The sequence below is a fragment of the Amia ocellicauda genome, chromosome 21 (genome assembly GCF_036373705.1).
Source record: "Amia ocellicauda isolate fAmiCal2 chromosome 21, fAmiCal2.hap1, whole genome shotgun sequence".
NCBI lineage: Eukaryota > Metazoa > Chordata > Actinopteri > Amiiformes > Amiidae > Amia > Amia ocellicauda.
The window spans coordinates 6,958,423-6,982,017 of NC_089870.1; the positions used below are offsets into that span (position 1 = coordinate 6,958,423).

Below are 23,595 nucleotides of genomic sequence, written 5' to 3' on the forward strand. Positions count from 1 at the left end.
GAAGAACAAATTAATGATGGGTCTGATTGTTCATATAGAAAAAAAAGTAGTTTTGTAAGTGCTGTTTCTTCACAGAATCGGACAACATGAAAAAAAAGTAAATGGCTGGTTGACTCAGATAAGGGCATGTATGCCTTTGCTGGTTTGTTTTGTGTCTTCAAGCTGTTTTGCATGTTTATTTTATGCTTTCCAAGAGCCATGACACAACTGAGTGTTTCGCACATCACTGTCTCTCCACCAGGTCGTAGTCATCTCCCATTAGAGAGTGCCATGCACACTCCACAAACACAGGTCTATTATTAGACCAGTGGGCAGTACTGGAGCATTTCAAAGGTTATTTTATCACTATGATGTGACACTGTTGGGCCTTATCAGCATGAGGCAACAAGGATTGACAAATTCTGCATGGTTATAGTTCAGCATCCTGCTTATTTCTTATTAGCCTTTTCTGACAGACCTCCTTTATATGGCATAGCTTATTAAAATAATTCACTGACGTTTTAGACTCTTCGCTTCAAATCTACATCAAACAACATCCAACATGGAAAAACGTGTGTGAAATTCTTCCTTGTTGAAAACCCAGATCACTTACAAACGTTGCATATAGTATACAAACGTTTATGCAATCTAGTGTTAGGGTCAGCATGCTTTCCTCCCATATGGAATAATAATGGTTGAATGATATAACGAAGGGCGATCTAGAGATAACCATGAATGAAATTAAACTATATTGTTGTATCAATAAACAAATGGACAAACGTTTGCACATTGATTCTTCTTTATACTATCCTTGCTTGTATTCCCCACCCCTATTCTCTCTCTCTCTCTCTCTCTCTCTCTCTCTCTCTCTCTCGGGCAGAGGGGAACGCTCGCCCCTGATGACGTAATCCGCTCACTCCGCACACTCTCATTCAGTTCTCGTCGAAGGAGGGTTATTTGGCAGAGTGCGCGATATACGCTTCAATTTCGGGTGATGTCATCCGCATTTCCTCGGGAAGAGTTGCAGCGAGTATCAGAGAAGGGGGAAGCAGGACTCCCGGAGGTTGCGGCGGGGCTGGGATACCATTCCGGACCGAAAAGGGGAAATAAGAGAAGGCAGCCCCTTGCTGCATCCGGTTCCTTCAACCAAGCCATGCACACTTACCTCTGGATGCCTCGCAGAAGACATTAAATTGCACCATGAGCAAGCCAACCTCCCTACTCGCTTCTCTATAGGAGAGAAGCATTCTGTGCCGTCAAATCCCGCTAGGAATGTCATTCGAGGTGTTCGCACTTTATTAGGATCTGTTTCTTTTTAAACGCTGCTATGATTGTTTAATTGTATCATTGTAAGAGGGCCATTGCACCGCATCCTATGTTTTCTTTGACTTGTGGGAGCTCGGAATTTGGCCGCGGCGAGATCCCTGATTTCAGGACCCTGGACAGATACCTGCTCCGTGCTCCGCTACCAAAGCCTCCAGTCTTCAACCTCCCTTTTCCTGGCCAGCATCAAAGGCCTTTCTCCGAGTGACATCTTCTCCAGAAGCAACAAATCTCATCTCTGTATCTACAATACAGCACTGCCAACACCAGCCCCTCCGAAATAAGCTATTTTTTAAACCAGTTTCTACATACATTTACCCCCCCCCCTCCCTCAACCGATGCCTGTGTGCTAGACTAGGAAACAGAAGTGCATTCGCGAAAATGACTTGTGCCTGTCATTAACATATTTAAATTCATTAGAAATAGATATATTTTATAGATATCATTTCAGCACTGTACAGGACAGGTTCATCAGTCCGCCGTTGCCTTTTTCTTTTCTTTGCATCACACATTTGATGTATCTGCACTAAATGGCTGTTGACGTGCAGCTACCTTTTGGAAACACAACTACCTCTGGCATTTGACCATTTCAATCCCGTTTCAATCCGTATCGGTGGTGTGGATGTTGTTTTTAGCGTGCTGGCATTAGAAAACTGGAATGACGGGACATTTGGAGTTACCTCTGTGGTCTGCGGTCTTAAAGGGGTAACGGGGAGAGGATGCTGTCAAGTTTTCGACGAGGTTTGAATACAGGAAGACGCCAGCAATAAGTCTTGTATTGTTTGCTGCATGAAACCTGCGAGGAAGAAGCACAGCCGCACCGAAATCAGTTTTCTATGTCTGTTTCTGACGGGCTTCAGACAGAGTCCCCCTCTCCGAGCGGCGCCGGGGCGCGGGGGGTCGCGCTGCTGCTACACCGAGCGCAATAACGCAGTGGCTGGACGGGACTGGAGGATTGACTTCCCTGCTGCTGGGACTCAAACCATGGCTAATGAACCGGTTATCCTTAATGTTTATGACATGGTAAGAGGCATCGTCGCCTAATGATCCGTTTTTATATTTACCTGCACGTTAAATGGCTGTGGGTTCTTTTGGATACTGTATAGCTAGCCTATGTACCCGTCTCTCTCAGTTACTTTGCAGTGGTTATTTATCGAAGTACTGAATAGTCTTTTTTTATAATATCAAATGCACTTCACTTTTATATTGATAGATATAACACACTCCCCAAAAGTAAAGACTCAAAATGTGTATTTTTATCTAGAAAATATGGTCAATAAGCTAAACAAATATTTTCTTGGTGGATGTGTTTTTCCTTTTACCTAAGCTAGCAATACAGTTCGTGAACATATATACTAGCAGTAACTGTCTTTTGGTATTTATCTGTGTAATTATTAGTATTATTATTGGTTAAGTAAGCAATGTTTAGAAAAATAATGAATGCATGCACGCACAAACTGTTATTATGATTTTCACTTATATAATATGACTTTATTAAAAAGGGGGGATTTCTGGTATGTAGTGGCACCTCTCAAATATGATGCATAAGCTTTCAACCTACATTATCGAGAGAGGGTGAAGATAGGGAAAACTCTTCCCAGACAGGGAAAGTTAAAGGACACGTATTTAATATCAGATATTGTATAATTGTATTATTGTAACGTTGGTGATAGTGGTAATTTAGTGGTAATTTATATCCTCATGCTCAGCATATAAACAACATATATATATATATATATATATATTGCAGTATGGAAGTTCTTTACCAAAATTATGTTACAAAAGTTAACACAATCTACACAGCTACATTTTCTCTCTACGCAAGTACTTTTTACACAATTAACAAGTTATTATTGATTTAATGAAATCCAAGATATACAGGGGAAAACACTTTTTTCAGCTAATAATATGTGTCCAGGTTTTTAGTAATATAGTTTATAAAATAAAAGTCAGACATAGATAGATAGATCGGATAAGATAAAAATAACTGAATCTAAATAACAGGAATGTGAATATGTGAATGTGTAAGATATCACTTGATGTGAATAGACAGCAAAAAAACAACAACAATAATGTATGCAAATGTATGCATGGTCTCTCATCAGATAAAAAAATTAAGTCAAACCCAGTTGTTAGATTAGTGAAAGTCTGAGCGTCTTCTGAAACAAGGGGCTACAAGCATATGAACACAAAAAGTCACAGTTTTTTTGTGAAAAGTTTACCGGACTTCTTGTCAAGTGTAGGGAGACATTTCCATCTTTGTATAATTACCTCTATAATGGTCTTCTTCTCACAGCTAGAGGTCAGCTCATAATAGAGGAGTACTTAAAGCACTATCGAAAAACTAATGTAGGAGTGCTGTAGCAGCTCCTCAAGGCTTTCCTGTCATAATTTCCAGGAAAGGTATTGAAAGTGCTTCTGTTTGGCAATCAGGGAATGCAGTTGTGTGCCTGCACATCACTGCTGGAATGAGTATCACAAGGCCTCTGAGCCTGAAGCCAGTTTACTCCTCTTTTTATGCATGCTTACATTCACTGTTACAGTCTCACAGCTGGCAGGGCTGCTTGACCCATGCTTCTCATCACACTAGAGTCCTATACATGACCCAACCCAGCCAAACAGCCTGGCCCTGTATCATCAGTGTCGTGTGCAAAAAAAAACCTTTAGTCCTCATTGTCTCTCACCTTTGCTTTGCACTGAGCCGAAGCATTCATTGTCTTGCTGTCTGTTTGAGTTTATCACCTCAAAACTCCTCAGTAGCTTCCCTGCCTCAAATCTAGACCAATTGTCCTATCCTATTGTCACCTGACCTTTTATTTGCACTTAATCCACAGGCATTACCTCTCTTTTCCCTGGGGAAATCTCTCTTAAAAGAAAACATTGTATTCTCATAAGCACTGACAGATGTCCACCTGACATTCCAGTGATTGTGGACTGGTCTTAACAGTCCGTCCCCACACCTACGTGGGGGGAAACGGAACGTAACAGATGCTACCGGATGATTTAAGCTAATGAAACTAAGCCAATATTTATTTTTGCCTGTGTGTGATGGAGTTTGCCTTCAGCAACAGCTATGATTTACACCCTCAGAGGTGAGGAAGGTCCTCTAGCCATAGATCAGCAACGTTCCGCTCTCGTAAATAAAAAATGTAAGTCGTTTCCCTGCACAAAAACCCATGATGGGCTTTCAACACTAAGCTAGGCATTGACGTGACAGTGACAAGAGACTGAGGCTTCTTCTGAATACAGTAGTAAAAGGAACAACCCCCGCCCCCACAAAAAAGGACTTGTTTACAGCACTCTGGAGTGGAATATCATAAGAGTTACACTCTGAGCATTGCCTTTGCAATAACAAGTGCCCTGAGAGAAGTTTAATCACAGACATAAAGTCTTTATTGTTGTGTTTTAATCAACCCAGGGTCAGCTTTAATGTTGCTGTTAAGTTAACAAGTACCTTGGAAGACTAAGTGTGCCTGCAGACTAACTGTGTGTGCTGATTTGGGTACCTATTTAATCTGTGCATCCTTTCCATATGTATATGCATATATACATACCTACCAACCATGATACCCAGCTTCATTGCATCACCTACATTTGTAAAAGCCCCTACAAGCCAGGGAATGAGTAGTCTGCACTTTTTCAAGCGCTGCCTAAATGCTGAAGAGTACATCTACTTCCCAAAGGGCAGGTCCAAACCAAAACCAAAAAACAATATCTTTATGACATGTGTGGACCATTGTATCTTCCTAGATTACCTTAATGTATTCTTTCAGGTCAGATATGTGAAAAGGATTGTTCATGACTGGTTTTATAGCATATTTGGATGCAAAATAATATGGAGAGATACTCTTCGTTACAGGCCTATGTTTAACTGTCTGATTACAGCTCTCTGGCCACGAATTCCATAAGACAAATCAGAGGTTAATAACACAACTGAATCTAAAGTAGCCCATAATTGTTAGATCACAACAGACAAAACTATGTTGCAATTATCATGGCTGTAAGTCTCGCCTGGTTGTCTGCTACAAAGCAATCCAACACCATGCACCCAGTTGAAACCAAAGACCAGCCAAACAGATTGAACCCCAGCATGTATCTTGTAGATGTGTGTTGCCTGTCTTCACACTTTCTAAGGGACTTTTCCTTCATGTCAGATGTGTCTGAAAGAAGAACTATCCAGCAATCTCATAAAGCAATCCACATAACTTTATCCAAATTGGAATTGAATCGTGAAAGGTTAACCCCATGCGTGCTGTTTGGTGTACTAAGAAATAGTTGTAGTTGATGGGAGCCCCTTAGCAAAAGAAGTAATCTGGAGATTACTGACCTCCTGCCATTTTGTGTGTGTACAGTAACGCTAACCAACTACATTCCACGCTGGTGTGTTTGAAATGGCTTTGACTTTTGTTGTGTATGCCCAGGTATCTTACAGTGCCGTTATAAGGCCCCCCACTGTGAGAGTGTACCTGGAGGGTGCTGTCTGCCCTTCACCGCCATGCCACCTCCTTCCGGGGGCCATCACAGAGTGCAAGCTGACGTCCATGCCACCACACATTTGCGATATTGCATGCAGGCAGTGCAAGTCAGCAAGCCCTTGGAGTCGGAGCCTATTGGTTGTGACAGCTACAGACTTTAGTGTAGGACACAAGTATGGCCATTGTTACCACAGCGGGCCACAACTGCAGTGTTTTGCGAATCAGGTAAATATTCCACAGAAAGGTAACAGAGAAGGCAATATAACCAAAAGTGGAATACCGCAGATGTTAATTTGAGGAGTACAAAGCAGAGATTGACTGAATAGCACTTTTGAGCTCTCAAGGCTTTTGTGTATGGGTGACCTTTCTGAATGGCCTGGTTGGAAAACAGGTTAAAAAAGCCTTGATGTTATTAATGGTCATGCATAAGTAGTCATAACAAAGCATTGAACCACAGCAATAATTGAAAGAACACACCAAGAGGTGGTTGAAATACAGCCCACAAATAAAATGAAGACCTTGACAAATGAAACTGGAAAAGAATGGTAAGAAATACTTTTTAAGTAGGATTTTCAAATTTAGAATACTCCAGTGCCAGAGCATAGCAACAGAATAACCTCTCGTCAATACTATGAGAGGTCATTTATTGGGACTGAAGTTGTTATAGTGTATTTTATTACTTGAAACTTGTATATTTTGTGACAACTGCAAGTGGCCCTGGGCTTGTGTGTCTGCTTAGAAATAAATCATAATAGTATGTGATTTTGACTTGGAGGAATGCAAAAAAGTCTAGCATCCACTGAACACAGAAAGCAGTAGTTTTCTATAAACTATTCTATGTATGTATATGCACATATGCATATTTATGACCACATATCTAGCATTAATGCCACCTTCTTTTCATAAGATCTGTGCAAATCCAAAAAACAAAACAAAAACAAGAACAAAACACACACAGTTGTTGTATCAAGTAGTACCAGTGTGTGCTGTATCAGTTTTCACATTGAAAGCAGTAGTGAAACTTGACCTCTCAACTGCTTTGGCAAAATAAGAAAGAGCTGAGGACTTGCCACCGATTTGCACACACATCGTTATGCAATTGCTCTGGTGACAACACATTTGGGGATTTTAGAACTCCATTGATGTGAAGATGACTCTGTCCTCTGGGAAGGAATATGTTCTTTCAGTGAATGGTGACGTACGTAATAAATCTCCCTTATCTTCAGGGCTAAGTACTGGATCAACAGCTGTAAGTGTTTTCTTTCAAAATATAAAAGTATATGTCAAAGTCAAGAATAAGGACCCCTGCAGCCCTTTTTAATGCTAGCCAGATCCATTAATACTAAAGAAAGTAAACCTCTTAGAACCTGTTACTAAATAGATCACTTTACCCCAGGACATATACCTAATAGTTGTTGTTAGAGAGAAGAACTGTGAAACTATTCAGCAGAAATAAGCAAGGTGGATTGATAAAAAAGGATTCTCACTTGATCTCTGTTTTAATCCTATATACAAGATGTTTATTTTATTGTTATAGTAAATATCCAAGCCCAATCTTGTTGATTTCAGGTTAATCTTTTTTTTATTTTTCTTTCTTTCTTTCTTTCTTTCTTTCTTTCTTTCTTTCTTTCTTTCTTTCTTTCAATCTATTTTAGTTTGGCTGCGTGTTTAGGGTCATTACCATGTTCATACACAAACTCAGAAACCACCTCCCTGAGGTTATGGCAGTATAAAAATGAAATTAATTGACAGCTGTAAGAGAAAAGTACTTGTTGTTCGGGGGGTAATTTAGTCTTTTTCTAGATTCAAGTGTCTCTGCTTGAGGAACATCTTGGGGAAAACTGTTTCACTACTTCTCAAGTCCTCCTGTAAAAAGACCTCCCACCCCTTCTTCACCTTCCACAGATCATTGAAACTGCCCTTTCAACTTTCAAGAAGATGTGTCAAAAAATGTCTTATTCACTTTACATCTTTAAATGCTTTACATAATTTCCCTCTAACTTGCTTCACATTACATCTTGGCAAAACAACTGACAATCGCCTGCCAAATGTCCTTTTAGATTAAATATGTAGTGGATAATGTATGCATATTCCAATTTAGAGGCTGTATAGTGCTCCTTTACAGTCAAGGCATTAATACATTAAAACAATCTGTTGTCAATGTGTCTATGTCTATGTGTACAACAAGGAAGAGAGCAATTCTGGAGTTTACCAATGATGATGGGTTGCCAGCTAATCCTCACTGGAAAGGTCACAGTGACATATGAATCTTGATAGACCTTTGCTGTTTCCTGTGTCAGGTCTTACAGTGTGGTTCTCACAGCTTAGCCATGCTGCAGAGATTGTGTGTCCCACAAGCATCCTGATGTGTGTCTCTGGCTTGGGCTTGTGCCAAAAAAACATCCTTTATGAAAGGTCATAAATATGTGAATTACACAATGCTTTGTGTGGTTTTTTTTCCAACGATGCCCTGATAAAATTAGCATTTCTAATTTTCCTTTAGTGCTTCTCTGCCTGAATAGGGATATCAGTATCAGCCTTCTGCAAACTCCAGTCCCAGTGTGATAAACAAGGTGAAGCAAAATGCATGAGGATGCTCCATTTTATTCTTGGTGTTTTGTCACCAGCTGCTGATTATATTACAGTAGGGCTTTGTATATAGGACGTAGTTGATTTTAGGTGTTATTCCGGTTGACAAAAAAAATATCTGTCTGTGTCTTTTCTACCCTAGCCCCCCGACCGCCCACCCACCCACCACCCCCCTCTCTGCTATTCAGAGCCTACAGCAGTGCTAATCAGGCACTCAGGGCTCCGGTCCTCTCGTCTGCCAGCCAGACAGCTTGGAGGATGAACCAATAGAGCTGAAAATGACAGCTGCTTAAACGCATGATTCATTTTTCACGTAGCTCTGCAGTGAGGGCCCATTACAGGTCACGCTGCTCTGCATTCAAAGTGCAAGGCCCCAGATAAACTAATTAAGAGCAGACAGTGTCATACCAAAAAGCCAGGCTCCAGCCAGAAGGCGGGTATCTCTTTTGTGTCAAACGACTCGTTTGCCTTTAACAACTAAACCCTAATGCATGTCACACTATCTTTTTTCCTCATGCTTTGAGGTTTTTGTATTCATTGGGGGAAAGCTGGGGAAAGCTGCAGTCAAGCAGACGTCTTCCTCTGTTCTTAACTCTGCAGGTAAAAGCTCAGTGATTCAGACTTAAGTCTTCCCTAAGGGATCTGAAGGCCCTTATTTAGTTATCTTAAATTGGTTCGGTCTTGAAATAAAGTCACAAATGAACTATAGTTAATTTCCTTTCTGTAGAAGTAAGCTTAAAGTGGAAAAAAGTATATTTGACTGAAAGGAAATTGTACTTCACTACAGCTTTTTTTTTAATCTCTGGTAAGAAACAAAGTAATTATTTTTTAATGAGCAGAACATATGGTGCTTGATATTTTCAGTAGTTTCTGTTAGTTACACACACAGGGACATAGAAATACTGTTCGTACAGTAGAAAAGGTTGTGTTTCGATTTCAGTATATTTTAATAGTGACAATAAATTTATCTTTCCTTCCATATGTTATCAAGACATAATCATGTTAAATACACAGGACAAATATATAAACACAACATGCAACAATTTCAACAAGTCATAGTTCATACAAGGAAATCAGTCAATTGAAATACATTCATAAGGCCCTATGGATTTCAAGTCTCAAGTTGCTGCAGTCAGGTGAGGATGACAAGAGGATGGTTTCTGACAGTTTGTGCAGAAATTCTGTGGTTGTGCAAACCCACAGTTTCATTAGCTGTCTGGGCGGCTGGTCTTAGACAATCCCGCAAGAAGAAGCCAGATGTGGAGTCTTGGGCTGGCGTGGTTATATGTGGTCTATCTAAAATGACATTGGAGGCAGCTTATGCTTGAAAAATGAACATTCAATTATTTGGCAACAGCTCTGGTGGACATACCTAGAAACATTTTGGCAATGTGTTGTGTGATACATTTGCACATTTTAGAGTGGCCTTTTCTTGTCCCCAGGACAAGGTGCGCCTGTGTAATGATCATGCTCTTAAATCAGCTTCTTGATATGCCACACCTGTGAGGATGATGGATTATCTTGGCAAAGGAGAAATGCTCACTAACAGGGATATAAACAAATTTGTACAGAAAGTTTTAGAGAAATAAGCATGGAAAATTGGTGGGATCTTTGATTTCAGCTCATGAAACATGGGACCAACATTTTATATGTTGAATTTATATTTTTGTTCAGTATAGAAAGGATTATCATATTGTAACTCTGCATTTGATTATACGCACATCAAGTCTTCAGCCATTCATCTAAAATTAATTCCATATTATAGAATATTTATTATACACTTTTCATTCTATTCATTCGTCTTTTAACAGTGTACTTCATTTTATACAGCCAGTCTCCTCTGTTGAATTTAAATTTTTTGGTTGAGAATGTTAGAAATATTTGTTATGTGTAGGTGTTACAGGAGATTTAATTACAATTCACAATGTGAATGGAGATACTGATGATAGGAAACATATGCATAGCAAAATACTTGTGGAAGCATCCTCAGAAATTCAAGTTCCTTGCATCCCCAAGGTTTACCATATTAATGATTTTTCCAAGTAGGTTCAATTCTGTAATTCCTGTTATGGAGCTATTCCCCCCCCCCACCCATTTATCATAAAGGAAACAGTACAAAACCCAGATGGCTGTTTTGATTCAACATGTTCTCATGGTAACCAGCTGTTACAGCAGTGACTCTTCAAACGCAGTGGAGATGAATCTGTAGGTCTGATGCGTGTGTGCTTGGGCTGTGTGGGAGTTGCTTGCGTCTCTTCCTCGACTTTTTTCCATTTCTGGGACTCACTGGGAGCTTGACATCACTGCCTAGTGCCTTTTGTCAAGCTGTTGTACAACATCATTACCTCAAAAACAACGTCTAGAGGTGTCATAATCACTATTTCTATTGACTCTGTTATTCTAACCATGCTCACGGTCTGCCACCCTCACCCTTACCAATGTCTTCGCAGTAAGCTCTTTCTGTGTTCTTAAAAGTATTTACTCTAAAACTAATTGCAAATGTGGACCGCTTTTCCTGCCCACATAAACAATCCCTTCGGCATCCCAGCCCTAATAATCAGCATACAAATTAAATCAGTGCCAGCAATGTATTTATTAAGGCACAGTAAAGCATTCATCATTCAATATCATAACTGCTCATTTCCCCCAAAACATTTTTCAGACATTTCTCCTAGGAGACAGTTATTTATAGTTTTGCACACTGAAAGGGAACATTGGAAGGCTGCTAGGAAGAAAAGTTATTTATCCAAGATACGTATACCATTAAAATACACTGGAAGAGACGGCTTCAACTACAACTTAACCATCTCACATATGAAAAGGGAAGGTTACTCTTTGGCTTAAGTTGGTGCACAAACCCATAGTCCCATCCCATCCGGTATTTATTTTAATAGATTTTACATGTTTCACCAATTACATTACCCAATGTAAATTGATGGCACAGCCCAGGGTGGGAGTTGTATGACCTTTAGACAGGGTTTCATAATTTCATAGAGGGAGGGAGTTTAATTCACAAATACAGTTTGAACAGGAATATAGTCTATATTTGGGAGGTGTCTCAGTAAAGGACAGGCATTGTGTGGCTATAGGAGATTTAATCGGTGCACAACAGATAATGTAAGCCAAATGGAGACATCCCAAGGCAATGTTTAAAGCAACCCATCACATCAGAACCATAGCAGTTCATGTTTAGAGGGGAGAAGGAATGTTATCACATTAGCATTTAAGCATAAGTAGCAAGCAATTGCAATTATGTACCTAAAAAGTTACTTAGTAATGGGCTGGCCTCTGGGGAAATAGCATCTCCTCACTCTCCAGGGTGTTAGACAGCAAGAGCACACAGAGGACATCATTGGGAAGGTTGGGGAAGTGCCAGACATCGGAGAGTTGTGAATTTTCTGGTTGCCAGAGAGCATCTTAGCCACCGCTGGATGGATTTTCCCTTATGGGAGAAGCCTACCCACTTCAGCCAGTCTCTGCTGGCCCAGGATATTGTACAATATGATCAGGCTCATAGGCTGAAGCCTGCAAGAATGGGTCAAGCTGTGGCACTGCTGCCCATCACAGCAAGATGCCTCAGAAAAGCCAGGCCAGTTAGTGTGGATCATGGCAATCAGAAACCCCAAAACTCACAAAACGTGACTTTTATGAGGTGGAAGAACTCTCCCTTGGTGTCTGATTGGCCGATTGATGAGCCAATGAGAACAACTGCATTCTAATGTTGGTCCATCAGTCAATATAACCTCCCTAGGATACAGCACTCTATTTCTGTAACTAGTTATATGGTCAAACTAATTACAGACTGAATTTAGGTACTGAATAGCGTGCTGTAGGTCTACTATCTAATACCAAGTTAGCAAATACAGTAGTTATTGATTGAGTGGTGTTCCTGTTTGCTCTTCACACAATCTGCAAGGGGGACAGTGACAGACTGGCTTGGCCTCCCAGGAGCTGGTGGGTTAGAAATAATATTTATCACAAGGTTTTATTGTCATTTCTAGCAGAGCCAGAATTTCAGGTGTATGCTGTGTGAGAAGAGAGCCACAATGAAATTCAGTTCTCTGCATTTAGGCAATTGTTGCATAAAGTCATACATATTAATGCCAGTATAAGACAGCCTTCTTAAATAGAAGATGGAATTACACGCATCTCAGTTTTATTTGGTATTCTTTGGAAGTGTTTTTAGAGCTCTCCTGATACCATATACAAATCATTTATTGTAAAATTTGATATGATAATAAATAAAAAAATCTGCAATGCCAATTTTTGTCTGCATGTATAACCTGTCTGTTAATGGAGTGCCTATCATTCAGCATGGTCTTTAACTTACCTCCTTCTTTCCATAATAGTACTACATTTCATTTATATAGCGCATTCGTTGAAGAAATCAGATTTTATATTAGTATACATTTGTCAATTGTAAACCAGTATATGTATACAACTCATACACTAACCAAAAACCTATACAGTATAATGCTAAATCGTTGGCATCTGCCAAGTTGTTGAAATATTAATGGAGGACAGCTGGTTTGGTTCAGATGAATTCTAGTGCCGATTCCTCAAAGCTGAATTTTAGTATGTGATTAGTAGGGTCAGTTTGTGGTTCCTGGGCGTTCAAAGCTGGGAGGTTGACGTGGCAAAGCTGGGAGCCTCCTGTGTCGTCAAGTTGGAAGCCCCCCGCAGCCCCCCAGGTAGACCCATCTTTCATGTGTCGATACCTAGAACAACAGCAGCTGAAGCATTGCAGTGGAGCGGAGATGTGCTGAGCAAACTATCAACGGATACTGCGAGGCCGAACGGGAGACATTAACACATTTGAGTGATGTGTCGCATAGACAGTTCAGCCTTTCTGTGGGGCACTTTGCAGCCTGACAGGGATAGTTAGTGTCAGAAAATCAGTAGGGGCTCTAAAGTTCAATAATGTTCTAAATAAATTTGATGCCACAACCACAATTCGCAGCTTGACCTGTCCTTGGCTCCGCTCACAAAGCAGGTTCACTTGACCTTTGCTTCCAGTACAAGTTTGCAGCTATTAATAACAACTTTTTGTATTAACCTTTACTGTAGTTTTCATTTTATGTTGAAGCTTATCCATAGCGATGTCTAACCAGAGACTAAGCTACTACTGCTAATCGTGATTCTAATAATAACCACATTGACAAGGGCTTATCTGGCACAGAAGTACTTAAAATTAGGTCTAAAAATAATAGGAAGTGCTTGTTCTAATGCTTTCGCTTCAAGGACAAAACTATTATTGTGAAAATGAAAATGCAACCTGATCACCTTGGTCATTGAGATGCTGGTACTGTAGCTTGTTGAACCACAGATTACACAAGCGGGTATCTGAAAGATGGCAACAAACAGACAGCTGTGACACGGCTTGGCAATGCATTCTATATAGCCACTGACCTTTAAACACTGAAATACCTTTCTGTATGTACCTGCTTTTAATTTAAAAAATGCTGTGTTGTCATTTAAAGGCAGTAGAATTTGAGGTCGATTTTGACCTCTTCAAAATATGTGTTATCTTTGGTGTCAGGTCCTTTTCTGTTTAATATCAAATGTGTTTTATATTTATTATTATTTCTCACTTGTTCCCACTTTGTTGTTTTGTGTCATGCTCTTGTTATTTCTGCTTAGATTTACCAGGCTAGTGGAGTCTTCCTGCTAGCAAAGGCAAACAGCAATCAAAGGCGAAATGACAAGAGCGTGACACAAAACACTCACAACAAAGGGAATGTAAATGTTCGGATCATGAAAAATGAAACTTAAAATAACAGTCAGAGGTGCAAATTAAACAACTTGGATAAATTGAATAAACTACCTTACTCACCTGACAATATAAAGGCAGTTCTGGAATTTTGCTCTCCATTGCAGGTGGAAAAATGTATTTATTTATATATTTATTTTTGTGAGGCAGCAACCCAATCTGACCATATTTGTGTTATTTTTTATTGTTTGTTTATTTATTTGCAAAGTAGTTGTGCACCAGTGCATTGTAGCCTACCCTGCTGTTTTTTCTTAATAGTTTTTGTTTACAGTTGCAAAGAGTTGAGTCCTCAGTATCACAGTATCACATCACCCATCTAATTTAACTCTGGATTCAAATATTCTAGGCTATGATTGAAAGTGTTTGAGAACTCTGGTCAAGGTTGTAGTTGGGGGGCGGTGAAGGATTGCAGAGAGTGATGTGAAACGTTTATGAATATAGAAAGGTGGCTGATATTAATCGAACTTCAAGGATGGTTGACTATGTCTGATGAAAGGCTTGTATAGCAGTCCTTCTTTCTTTTTCTTTTCTTTTCCAGGAATGCAGAACTACAAGGCTTTATTTATTATGTGTCCATTCATTTCCTCCATGCATCTTTTTCTTTCTAAGAATATCCATCAGCTTTCCATGCACCCACCCTTTCTCCCTGACCGCCATGTTGGAGGTCCAGTTGGCGTGCTCCTCACAAGCCAGGGACTGTCACAGTATCCAAAAAGTGCTTTCGATAATTTCCAAATCTTCTCTCTACCACATTGTAGCACAAATATATCTCCAAACCAGTTGGTTAATTTTTAATGTATTTAAAGTAATTGTTTAATTCCATAGAGTATTAGCATTATTTTAGCAGTACCCTTAAGATTAAGAGTCAACATTGCATTGAGATAATGAGCGTATTGCATTTCACTGAAAAGTGTGCTTAGCGAGCTTTCTGTGTGGTCGACGCAATGTGTTGCTGAGTTGGGTTTTGTGTTAATGAGGTGGTATGGGTAAAATATGTTATTGACTTAACTAGCATCAGGAGTAGAATGTTGGAAAAATCTTGGCAGGTTTTCCATCAGGCTCTAAGTATTAATCCCACTGAAACAAGCAGCACTCCACTACCACTCTCATTGACTGCCAGTATTTATTATTCCTGGAAATCCCACTGCACCCAACCCCCCCCCCACCCCCAGCCTTTATCGGCTTTACCCCGATCAATCAATACCTTGTCTTTTTCATGCTTTGCAGTTACGTCAGCCAGGGGAAGGGTAGCCTTTCATTTAGCGTGACCTGCATCCCTCGGTGACGCCTTTGGTGCTCTAGTCCCACACATTAGTGCTTTTCCTCATCCTCTTCCCGTTCTCCTCAGTGTCTGCTTTGCTGGCACAGTCAGTAAACAGAGCTGCAGTTCAGTCCTGCTGCTTCATTGAATGCCCAATATACAGGGTCTGTATATTGTTATTGTTGGGGCTGTCTTGAAAAGAAAGGAGATGCCCACGCCTTCAGTGTTCCTCAAGACGTTAAGCTTGAAGCATAAATTGTACTCATTCCCATACTCAGAGTGTAGGAATCTTTCAGTAAAAACAGATGCCTCCATTACCATATGCAAGTTCCAGAAGGTCATTAGAGTTAAAGGCAGAACATTTGCATCTTATAGATGTTGGAGCAACTGTATTTTACAGGCTTTACTGGTTCAGTTTACAGCTTATCCTCTTGAAACAGGATAATATGTGTCCTGCAGCCATCCCTGTATTACAGTTTGTATGGCAGTGTTTCTACAACTAGCAGGAGGTTTTAACAACCTATAATCACATCAAATGCATAACTAGTGTTTTCACTGGCTGTGTTTACATGCTGGTACAAAGTCATGTCAGTGGAGGGTGTCATGACTTCATTTAAGGTGGTACGGCTGTATTGCAATTGTAGACTGTTTTGGTTAATACTGTATTCATTTAACAACTGCAGCTTGGACTTTCATGTTGTATTGTGTTGATTTTAGTTTAATTTGTATTCAAACACAACTCCCAACTCTTTAAAACTGTAACCAGACGTAATCACCTTCAATCACCATCTCGACAGACCTGTCAACACAAGTAAACACAGCCATTGTTTTGGTTGCAAAATGATTAATTTCACCTAAGGTTTAGTCGTTCACTTGATAAGACGATTGTTTGAGAAGATATTGCTTTAGGTTCAAAATACTTCAAAGCCAAATCAAAAGCCAATCAAAGGTGGATTGCACATCTGCTAATGATAAGAAATACTCTCATATTGATCGGATTCCATTGCATTTTAAAAGCAGGTCCCACAGGTCTGTACTTTTAAAATCACCCATGTGATTGTCTTATTGCAATATTAAACATGTGTTAATGTAGTATTTTAATTCTTCTGGCTTTTATTTATTTATATATTCATTCATTATATCATATTTATGTACATTTTGCATTTTTAGAATATCATTAATCAGCCTCCTAGTTGTTTTCCTCTTGTCTCAGTTTGGCACAGTGACAAATTCAATAAAATCTAGTAGAGGATTGCAGGCGGCATAGCTATAATCAGCCCTCTCCCGAGCTCTGTGTTAACCCGAGTCTCCATCTCTCCCCGCAGTACTGGATCAATGAGTACACATCTACTCTGGGGATCGGCGTCTTCCATTCTGGCATAGAGATCTACGGCAGAGGTAAGAACAGCACCCTCTTGTGAGTGCCTTTTTAAACAACAAGCTTGACATTGTATCTTCGAAAATATACAGGTAACATGGTTTGGGGTTGAATAATTCACCTCAGGAGTAACAAATTCTAGAATGAACAACCAGGAGAATGAATTCCATGTTAACATTAACAGCACTAATTAATTGCAAGAGATGGCAACACTGAATCATTTAGAGAGATTAACTAGTCTCTGGTGGTCAAAGAGTGGGGCAGACGTAGACTAAAGTTGTAGTTTTGGACCAGTGGCCTTGTTTGGTGTAGATGTGTCCACTCTCTGTAGGGTAATACACAGTATAACTGAAGCAATCGCTACACTGCGGGAGAAATTTCCTGGCACAGCAAAATCTGAAACAAATTCAGTTGTTTTTTTGCAATAGCAGGCTTTCCTGGTGTAGTTGGAGCGATAGACGGCACCCACGTACCTATAATTTCTCTTAGTGGGAAACATACAGACCTTTTTAGAAACCAAAGTGTTATTTTTTTGCATGTACACACAATCTGTGATGCTGAGCTATACATCACCAACACAGCAGCTTGAAGGCCTGAGTCGAAAAATTATGCCAGGCTTTTTAATAACAGTTCTGTGCAAAGTTTGAAAGCCGACGTGCATGGTCTACTTTGAGGTGACAACAGGGACTCCTACAGGCAAAGCCTCATGACACTGATTTCTAACCACTTGACCCAAAAGACATTTCATTTTTTCACTCACAAACAATGATTGCGATTTAGCAGATGTGTGGGTCCTCAAAAGAAAATAGCTTTTTTTTTTTTTGAAAATGTTTCAAATTAGGTCTTTGGGTAAAACTGGAAAGTCTGTTAACAACCATTGTGGTTCGTCTATCTCAGCCTGGAGTGAGATTGAATATAACGTGCACAATTCCAGCAGGAGGCTGTGGTGAACCTTTTTTTCTCTCTCGCAGACCTGTAGCAGAACATCTCAATACACAATCTTCTCACATTTCTGTAGGCTTCCAACACTTGCTTATCTGCAAGTGAGCTCACAACCCCAGTCCTGTGCTTTTCATTCAAGAAACATTAACAAAATCCAAGACCGTCTATAACAACAGTATGTAACTTGAGAATATCGATATTGATAAAAGCGGGGAAGCATGCTGAGCTGTCAACTGCACTAAAATTGGCATACATTATAGGAGTATTGAATGAACGCAGAACCTTGCTCTTTCTAAAGTGTGTTTCTGTTCTAACACTTTGATGGATTTAGTTTAAAAACCAACTTGAAAGTTGAACCTCCTCAACTGATGTCCCCCCGCTGTGCTTTCTGTAAAAGGCTGTTTATGGTGTGATGGGGAGGGGCTGGGCAGACATAAGAAATCCTTAGGATAAACCTTTGTTCTTAAACTCTGCACAAGTGTTAAGTGTTGCTTTCATCGCTATTAGAATCCATTAGATTGTATTCTAATTTCCCCAAGGAGTACATTAAGGAGTTATTAAAATTGCCAAGATTTGGCTGCATGGCGTGTGGCTATTTTTCCGGTAGCTGGCAAAGATTATATGGGGGTGTTGTCTGCAGAACCATGCATGTCTCAAAAAGAGCTTTTATCTCTATTCTTGGCATGAACCAATTTTCTATTGCCTGAGTCACTCTCCTTATGGCTGGTGTCTACTTTTGTAGAGCCAACTTGGAGCATGTCTGTAGTGCACTGATTTATGTGGTGTGTACGTCATTGTCTTCCGGGCATGATGCTGACACAGTATGACGGAGTGATGGCAGTGAAACCTGTAGTGTTCATTGCTGGTGTCAGGTGATATCACTCAACAGATATAACTGTCCGGCTTTCATGCTAAAGAAATCCCACGTAGTTATTAAGAAGATTGAAAAGGAATCAATTCAAAAATGGGCAGTTGTGATTTAGGGGGTTATTTTATACAATTGGAAATGTGGAATTAGAAGATCTGCACATGAGATAAGTGCACAGCACACATGTTTAATGCATTCTACATTGATTTTCTGGTTGTATACTAAGAGTCGGGCATACTCATACATTTCACACTTGTGTATGGACACAGTCAGTTAATTCACTACCCTAAGTGGACTATGGAGATATGTGAATGGAAAATACTTCCTCTGGATTCATTTGGTATGGACATTTGGATGTCACTCCCAATAAGAGTTGGTCTTCATTTTTATAGACAGTTTTAATAGAGCAATTGGGTTAGAGCACCTTGCTTAAAGAATCAATCCTTTACACTGTCCTGTGACCCTGTTGACCCTTCCAAACAATGTATATCTCCTGACTGAGGTGTTCCTCCTCTCCCCTGTCTGTAGAGTTTGCCTATGGAGGACACCCCTATCCCTTCAGTGGCATCTTTGAGATCACCCCTGGGAATGCTGCTGAGCTTGGGGAGACCTTCAAATTCAAGTGAGTACTGACAGAGGGGTTTGGCCACCAGATGTCAGAGACCAAGAATACACAAGCACTCAGTGGCTTGTGAAAGGAGGTAATGGGAACAAAGAAAAGATCACTTTGAAAAGAGTGATAAGAATGGGTTCCTGACATCTGTCTTAGAGTTAGGACTCAGGATTAGATTTGGTTTGTTGTTGGTTTTAACACTCCATGATGTATTCTTTTGTTCGCTGCTTTTTCGTTTCCACTCCCGCCCCTCTCCCAACCTCTCCTCTTTCACACCTCCTTAACATTCCTGTCCCAAGCCATGCACTGCTTGCAGTTTCAAAATGGCTCTCGGGTGTCAGCTCACACCCAGCAACAATGGCGGTAGCAGAGCTGTTGACAAGGTGCTTCAGACCCTGGCTGCTCAGTCCCCAAAAATGATTATCAAGATTATCTGCATAAAGATAGAAAAAATGCAATCGTAAAGCATTTCTTAATGGAGACATACATCACAAAATTGTATCAGCCACACTGAAAAGGTTATTACCTGTGTTCAGGTTTTTCCTTTCTCTCAATAAATCCTGTTTTCATCCTGTTCTCTTTTTTACTTCTATCCTTTTCCCTCTCCTTTCTTTTCTCGTTTGTCTTTCTATTACTTTGTGGTGGGGTTTAGTACTGTTATGAGTAATTATATATAAAGTGATTCAAACAAATCATCAATCTTATATTATAAAAGAGAGGGATGGGGACAGGAGGAATAGATGTCTTTAAATATATCTTAGAATTAGGGAAAGCTAGAGGTTAGGAATGTATCACATAAAATGACAGAGAGGGATGGAGATGAGTAGTCCTGTTAGAAAAAGAGAGTGAATAAAATGTGACAACCTAGTGTGGTTTTTACCCCTGGTCCTTCATTAGTGTTGTTGTTTTTCCCCCCTGCTAATCTTAGTTAATTAAATCTTTACCTGAACTATCTTTAACCGATTAACAGCTGACAATTATGAAAAAGGTCCCAATAAGCAATTATAGTTTCATTATGTTTCCAATTAAGTCACTTGGACTTCAACTTGAACAAAAACCCATGGGACACAGGATTGAAAAGGACTGCAGTACTGTATCAGATGGGGGTAGGTCTCGTGGTCTATGAGGTGGCGTGTGGGGGACTGAGGTGGTGTCTGTATGTCTTCAGGGAGGCTATTGCTCTGGGCACCACAGACTTCACAGAGGAGGATATCGACAAGATCATGGAGGAGCTGGGGAAAGAGTTTAAGGGCAATGCCTACCACCTGATGCACAAGAACTGCAATCATTTCTCCTCTTCACTGTCAGAGGTAAGTTGAACAGCTCTTCTGGAGATAGCAGGCAAAGTGACCTTCAGCACTAAGTCTCAGAAAGATTGTGTGTGTCTATGTGCTCCTACAAACTCTGTGTTGGTGGTGTTAAGCCTGGTTGAAGAGGGATTGCTAATTTGGGTATATAAAGTGGAACAGCTATTCCAGAAATTTTGAAAATGTGGGGTTATGTCGGGCATATTTGATCAGTTTCTTCCCATTTTAAGTTTTGTAGTCTCCATGGCAGCAGACTCTTTGCCCTGGAGGACTGAACACCCTTCCATGATTTTGCCCGCTGTGTGTTTCAGCTGCTGTGCGGCAGGGAGATTCCTCGCTGGGTGAACCGGCTGGCCTACTTCAGCTCCTGTATCCCCTTCCTGCAGAGCTGCCTGCCCAAGGAGTGGCTAACCCCAGCGGCCCTGCAGAGTCACATCAGCCTGGGGCTTCACAAGGAGGAGCAGGCCGAGTCCAGCGACGATGAGCCCCCCTCCACCTCAGGGGCTGGCGCGGCCCCCGGCTCTTCGCGCAGTTGCCGCCACACCCGTGTCTGAGCTGGAAAAACAAAAAACAAAAAAGAACTCAGAGGGAGCAGTACCGTGAGGTCTACAGCCCCAATCACCTCACAGAAATGGCAGGGGGAACTTCTTCTAGCTCACCCCAGGGACTCACAAAAACCCAGTTTCCCCTTTTTGTTATCCTTCTCCAAAAAACTGTCCACCTCCTACCATTTTCTTCAAGAGATCTTTATTTCCCCTGCACCTACAGAGACATCAACAAATAACTGGACTCTTTTGTGGGATTTTAGCACCTGGGAGTTGATATAACCCCATCTAGCCTGTGCCCCGGCCCCATCTCAAAGGTGTTACTCTAGTCTAGTTGGACTTGAAACCCCATAGTGCTGATAGCTGGGGCCTTTTTTTATTTCCAGATTCTGGAAGTATTGCAATTTGTAAATCAGAACTGCCCATTTCAAAACTCCTTGTGCACTGACTTGATTTGTATGGGTTTTTCTTGGGCTTGCTTGCTTTGAGAACACAAGGCACAGAATGTGTCTGGCTCCGGCTCCTCTTTTTTTTTTGGCCAAAGGAGAACAGGAAAGCCGTACGTTAACCAAACAAACGTCCTAGCGAGTGTAAACTCTATTCTGTGCCACCAAAAAAAAGGTAAACCTAGGAATGAAATGCTTGATTTTTTCCCCAAAATGCATTTTTTTCATCTGTTTTGGAATGGCACCCCCACCCATATGCAAACAGAGAAGACTGAGGGTAGATGAGTGTCCTCCAATCTCAGTCCCTATTTCATATCTGACAGATTAAGCTCAGGATATGTGGATAGGATTCCTGAGCATGCTTGGGTCCTAGCTAGACTAGACGCTTGTTGCTGGTAGGCTATTTAAACAACAAGAACTGGTGCATGGCATTCCTGACATCACCCGATGTGCCAATTTAACACTTTCTTCCCCTGAGGTTTTGCTTCACAGGTCAATGCAGAAATGAATGCCTTGATTTATTTTAATGGCGTTAATGAGTCGGAATTTAAATGGCCCATTCTGGGCAGCCTTGACGTTTTTTATTTTTTAAGTGACCTATTTTAAATATTCGTATAATTGTCTTTTCAATAGTTGGTTTGGAAAATGTCAGCCACCATTTGTTCACCTTCACCCCAAAGACAGGTCACCATCATCCAGTAGGATGAATCCACTTTGGTTGATGCAGGTTTGGAAAAACAGACAAACAGCTTTAGTATGTATGCCTTGTTTCCACATACAGTGAAAACTCCAGTTGGTCTTTGGGATGGGACTTAAAGTTGCTCTGACCCATAACCAATCGAGAGACTTGCCATATATTTGCAACTGAATTTTATTTGAAAAAGAGGGTCATGGGGTGTCTAGCATCAACATTTTTATTTTTATTTTTTAACTGAAAATGCAGCTAATTACAATTGGCATGCTACCATTAAATACAGCCTTCTACATACCTCTGCAGTGTTTTGCTTCCTCTCCAGACACAATGGGTGGGGAGCATAGTCTTCCTCAATTCCAGTTTCAGACATGTTCAGAGTGCTGCATTGGGATTCTTGGTGTCTGGTTACCGATCTTTCTGTTACAATAAGAATGGATTCCAAGCAGCTCATCTAGTAAAACCCCCAGAGAGGGAGATGAACCAAAATAGAAGATATAATACTAGAAAAAATATAGTAATTTCTATGTTTTTATATATATATATATATATATATATATATATATATATATATATATATATATATATATATATATATGTGTGTGTGTGTGTGTGTTTGTGTGTATATATATATATATATATATATATATGTGTGTGTGTATATATATGTATATGTATATATATATATATATATATATATACGTATATGTATGTATATATATATATACATACACATATCTCTACCATGAGCAGCCTTGACATAGACAAAATATGTATATGTGTATATGATACATGACTGTGCACAGAGCAGAGGAGACACAAACACAGCAGTTTCTGGTATAGCTTGGCACTCTTTGGTGGCAGAGTTCATGCATCAGTATGATATTGACACCACAGAAGTATTGTGGGGAAAACAACGGGACAGCTACCACTATGTGCGGGTGTGCTTATTTTAATACCATCATAAATTAGTTACAATGCATTTCAAGACTTTATGTAGCTGGCTGTTTATGTTGAAGAAGCCCAGGAACTCACCCCATTAATGTCCTTCTCCACTGTTACCAGACAGATTGTTTTATTCAGCTATTTTGCAAGGTCAGAAAGACTCTGTGTATATATGTTGGTAAAAGTGGAAAACACTTTGGGTTGTATTATCAGATAAGTATTTTCAAAAATGGTTTCTCCACACAATTATGTTTGATTGGAATGTTTTCAATGGATTGTCAGATTACTACAGCAGTGTTCTTAATACAACCACAACTGAGCTTAATGTTGTCACTTTCTACAGCTTCTTTGAGTAAGGTATACGTTTTTTTCATTTAATTTTTTAATAGTAGTATATAAATTGCAGACCAATTTGGTAACCTTTTCTGACTAATTAATTAATAGAGAATAATAATAATTCACA

The 23,595-nt window shown here is 40.1% G+C and overlaps 1 protein-coding gene across 1 annotated transcript; it reads left to right on the plus strand.

Annotated features, from left to right (window-relative positions):
* The first annotated feature begins 930 nt into the window (after positions 1–930).
* Positions 931–22,484, plus strand: LOC136717161 (deubiquitinase DESI2). Its single transcript, XM_066694647.1, has 5 exons — positions 931–2,325; positions 16,723–16,795; positions 19,114–19,207; positions 20,367–20,508; positions 20,817–22,484. Exons 1-5 carry the CDS (start codon positions 2,092–2,094, stop codon positions 21,057–21,059), a joined length of 786 nt encoding a protein of 261 aa, XP_066550744.1. The 5' UTR covers positions 931–2,091; the 3' UTR covers positions 21,060–22,484.
* Positions 22,485–23,595: the final 1,111 nt, after the last annotated feature.

What these genes read in the sequence shown, in the direction of transcription:
- LOC136717161 (XM_066694647.1), top strand. Translation starts at nt 2,092, where the DNA reads ATGAAACCTGCGAGGAAGAAGCACAGCCGCACCGAAATCAGTTTTCTA. An exon ending in CATAGAGATCTACGGCAGAG is followed by an intron (nt 16,796 to 19,113) that starts GTAAGAACAGCA and finishes CCCTGTCTGTAG; the next exon opens with AGTTTGCCTATGGAGGACAC. An exon ending in TCTCCTCTTCACTGTCAGAG is followed by an intron (nt 20,509 to 20,816) that starts GTAAGTTGAACA and finishes TGTGTGTTTCAG; the next exon opens with CTGCTGTGCGGCAGGGAGAT.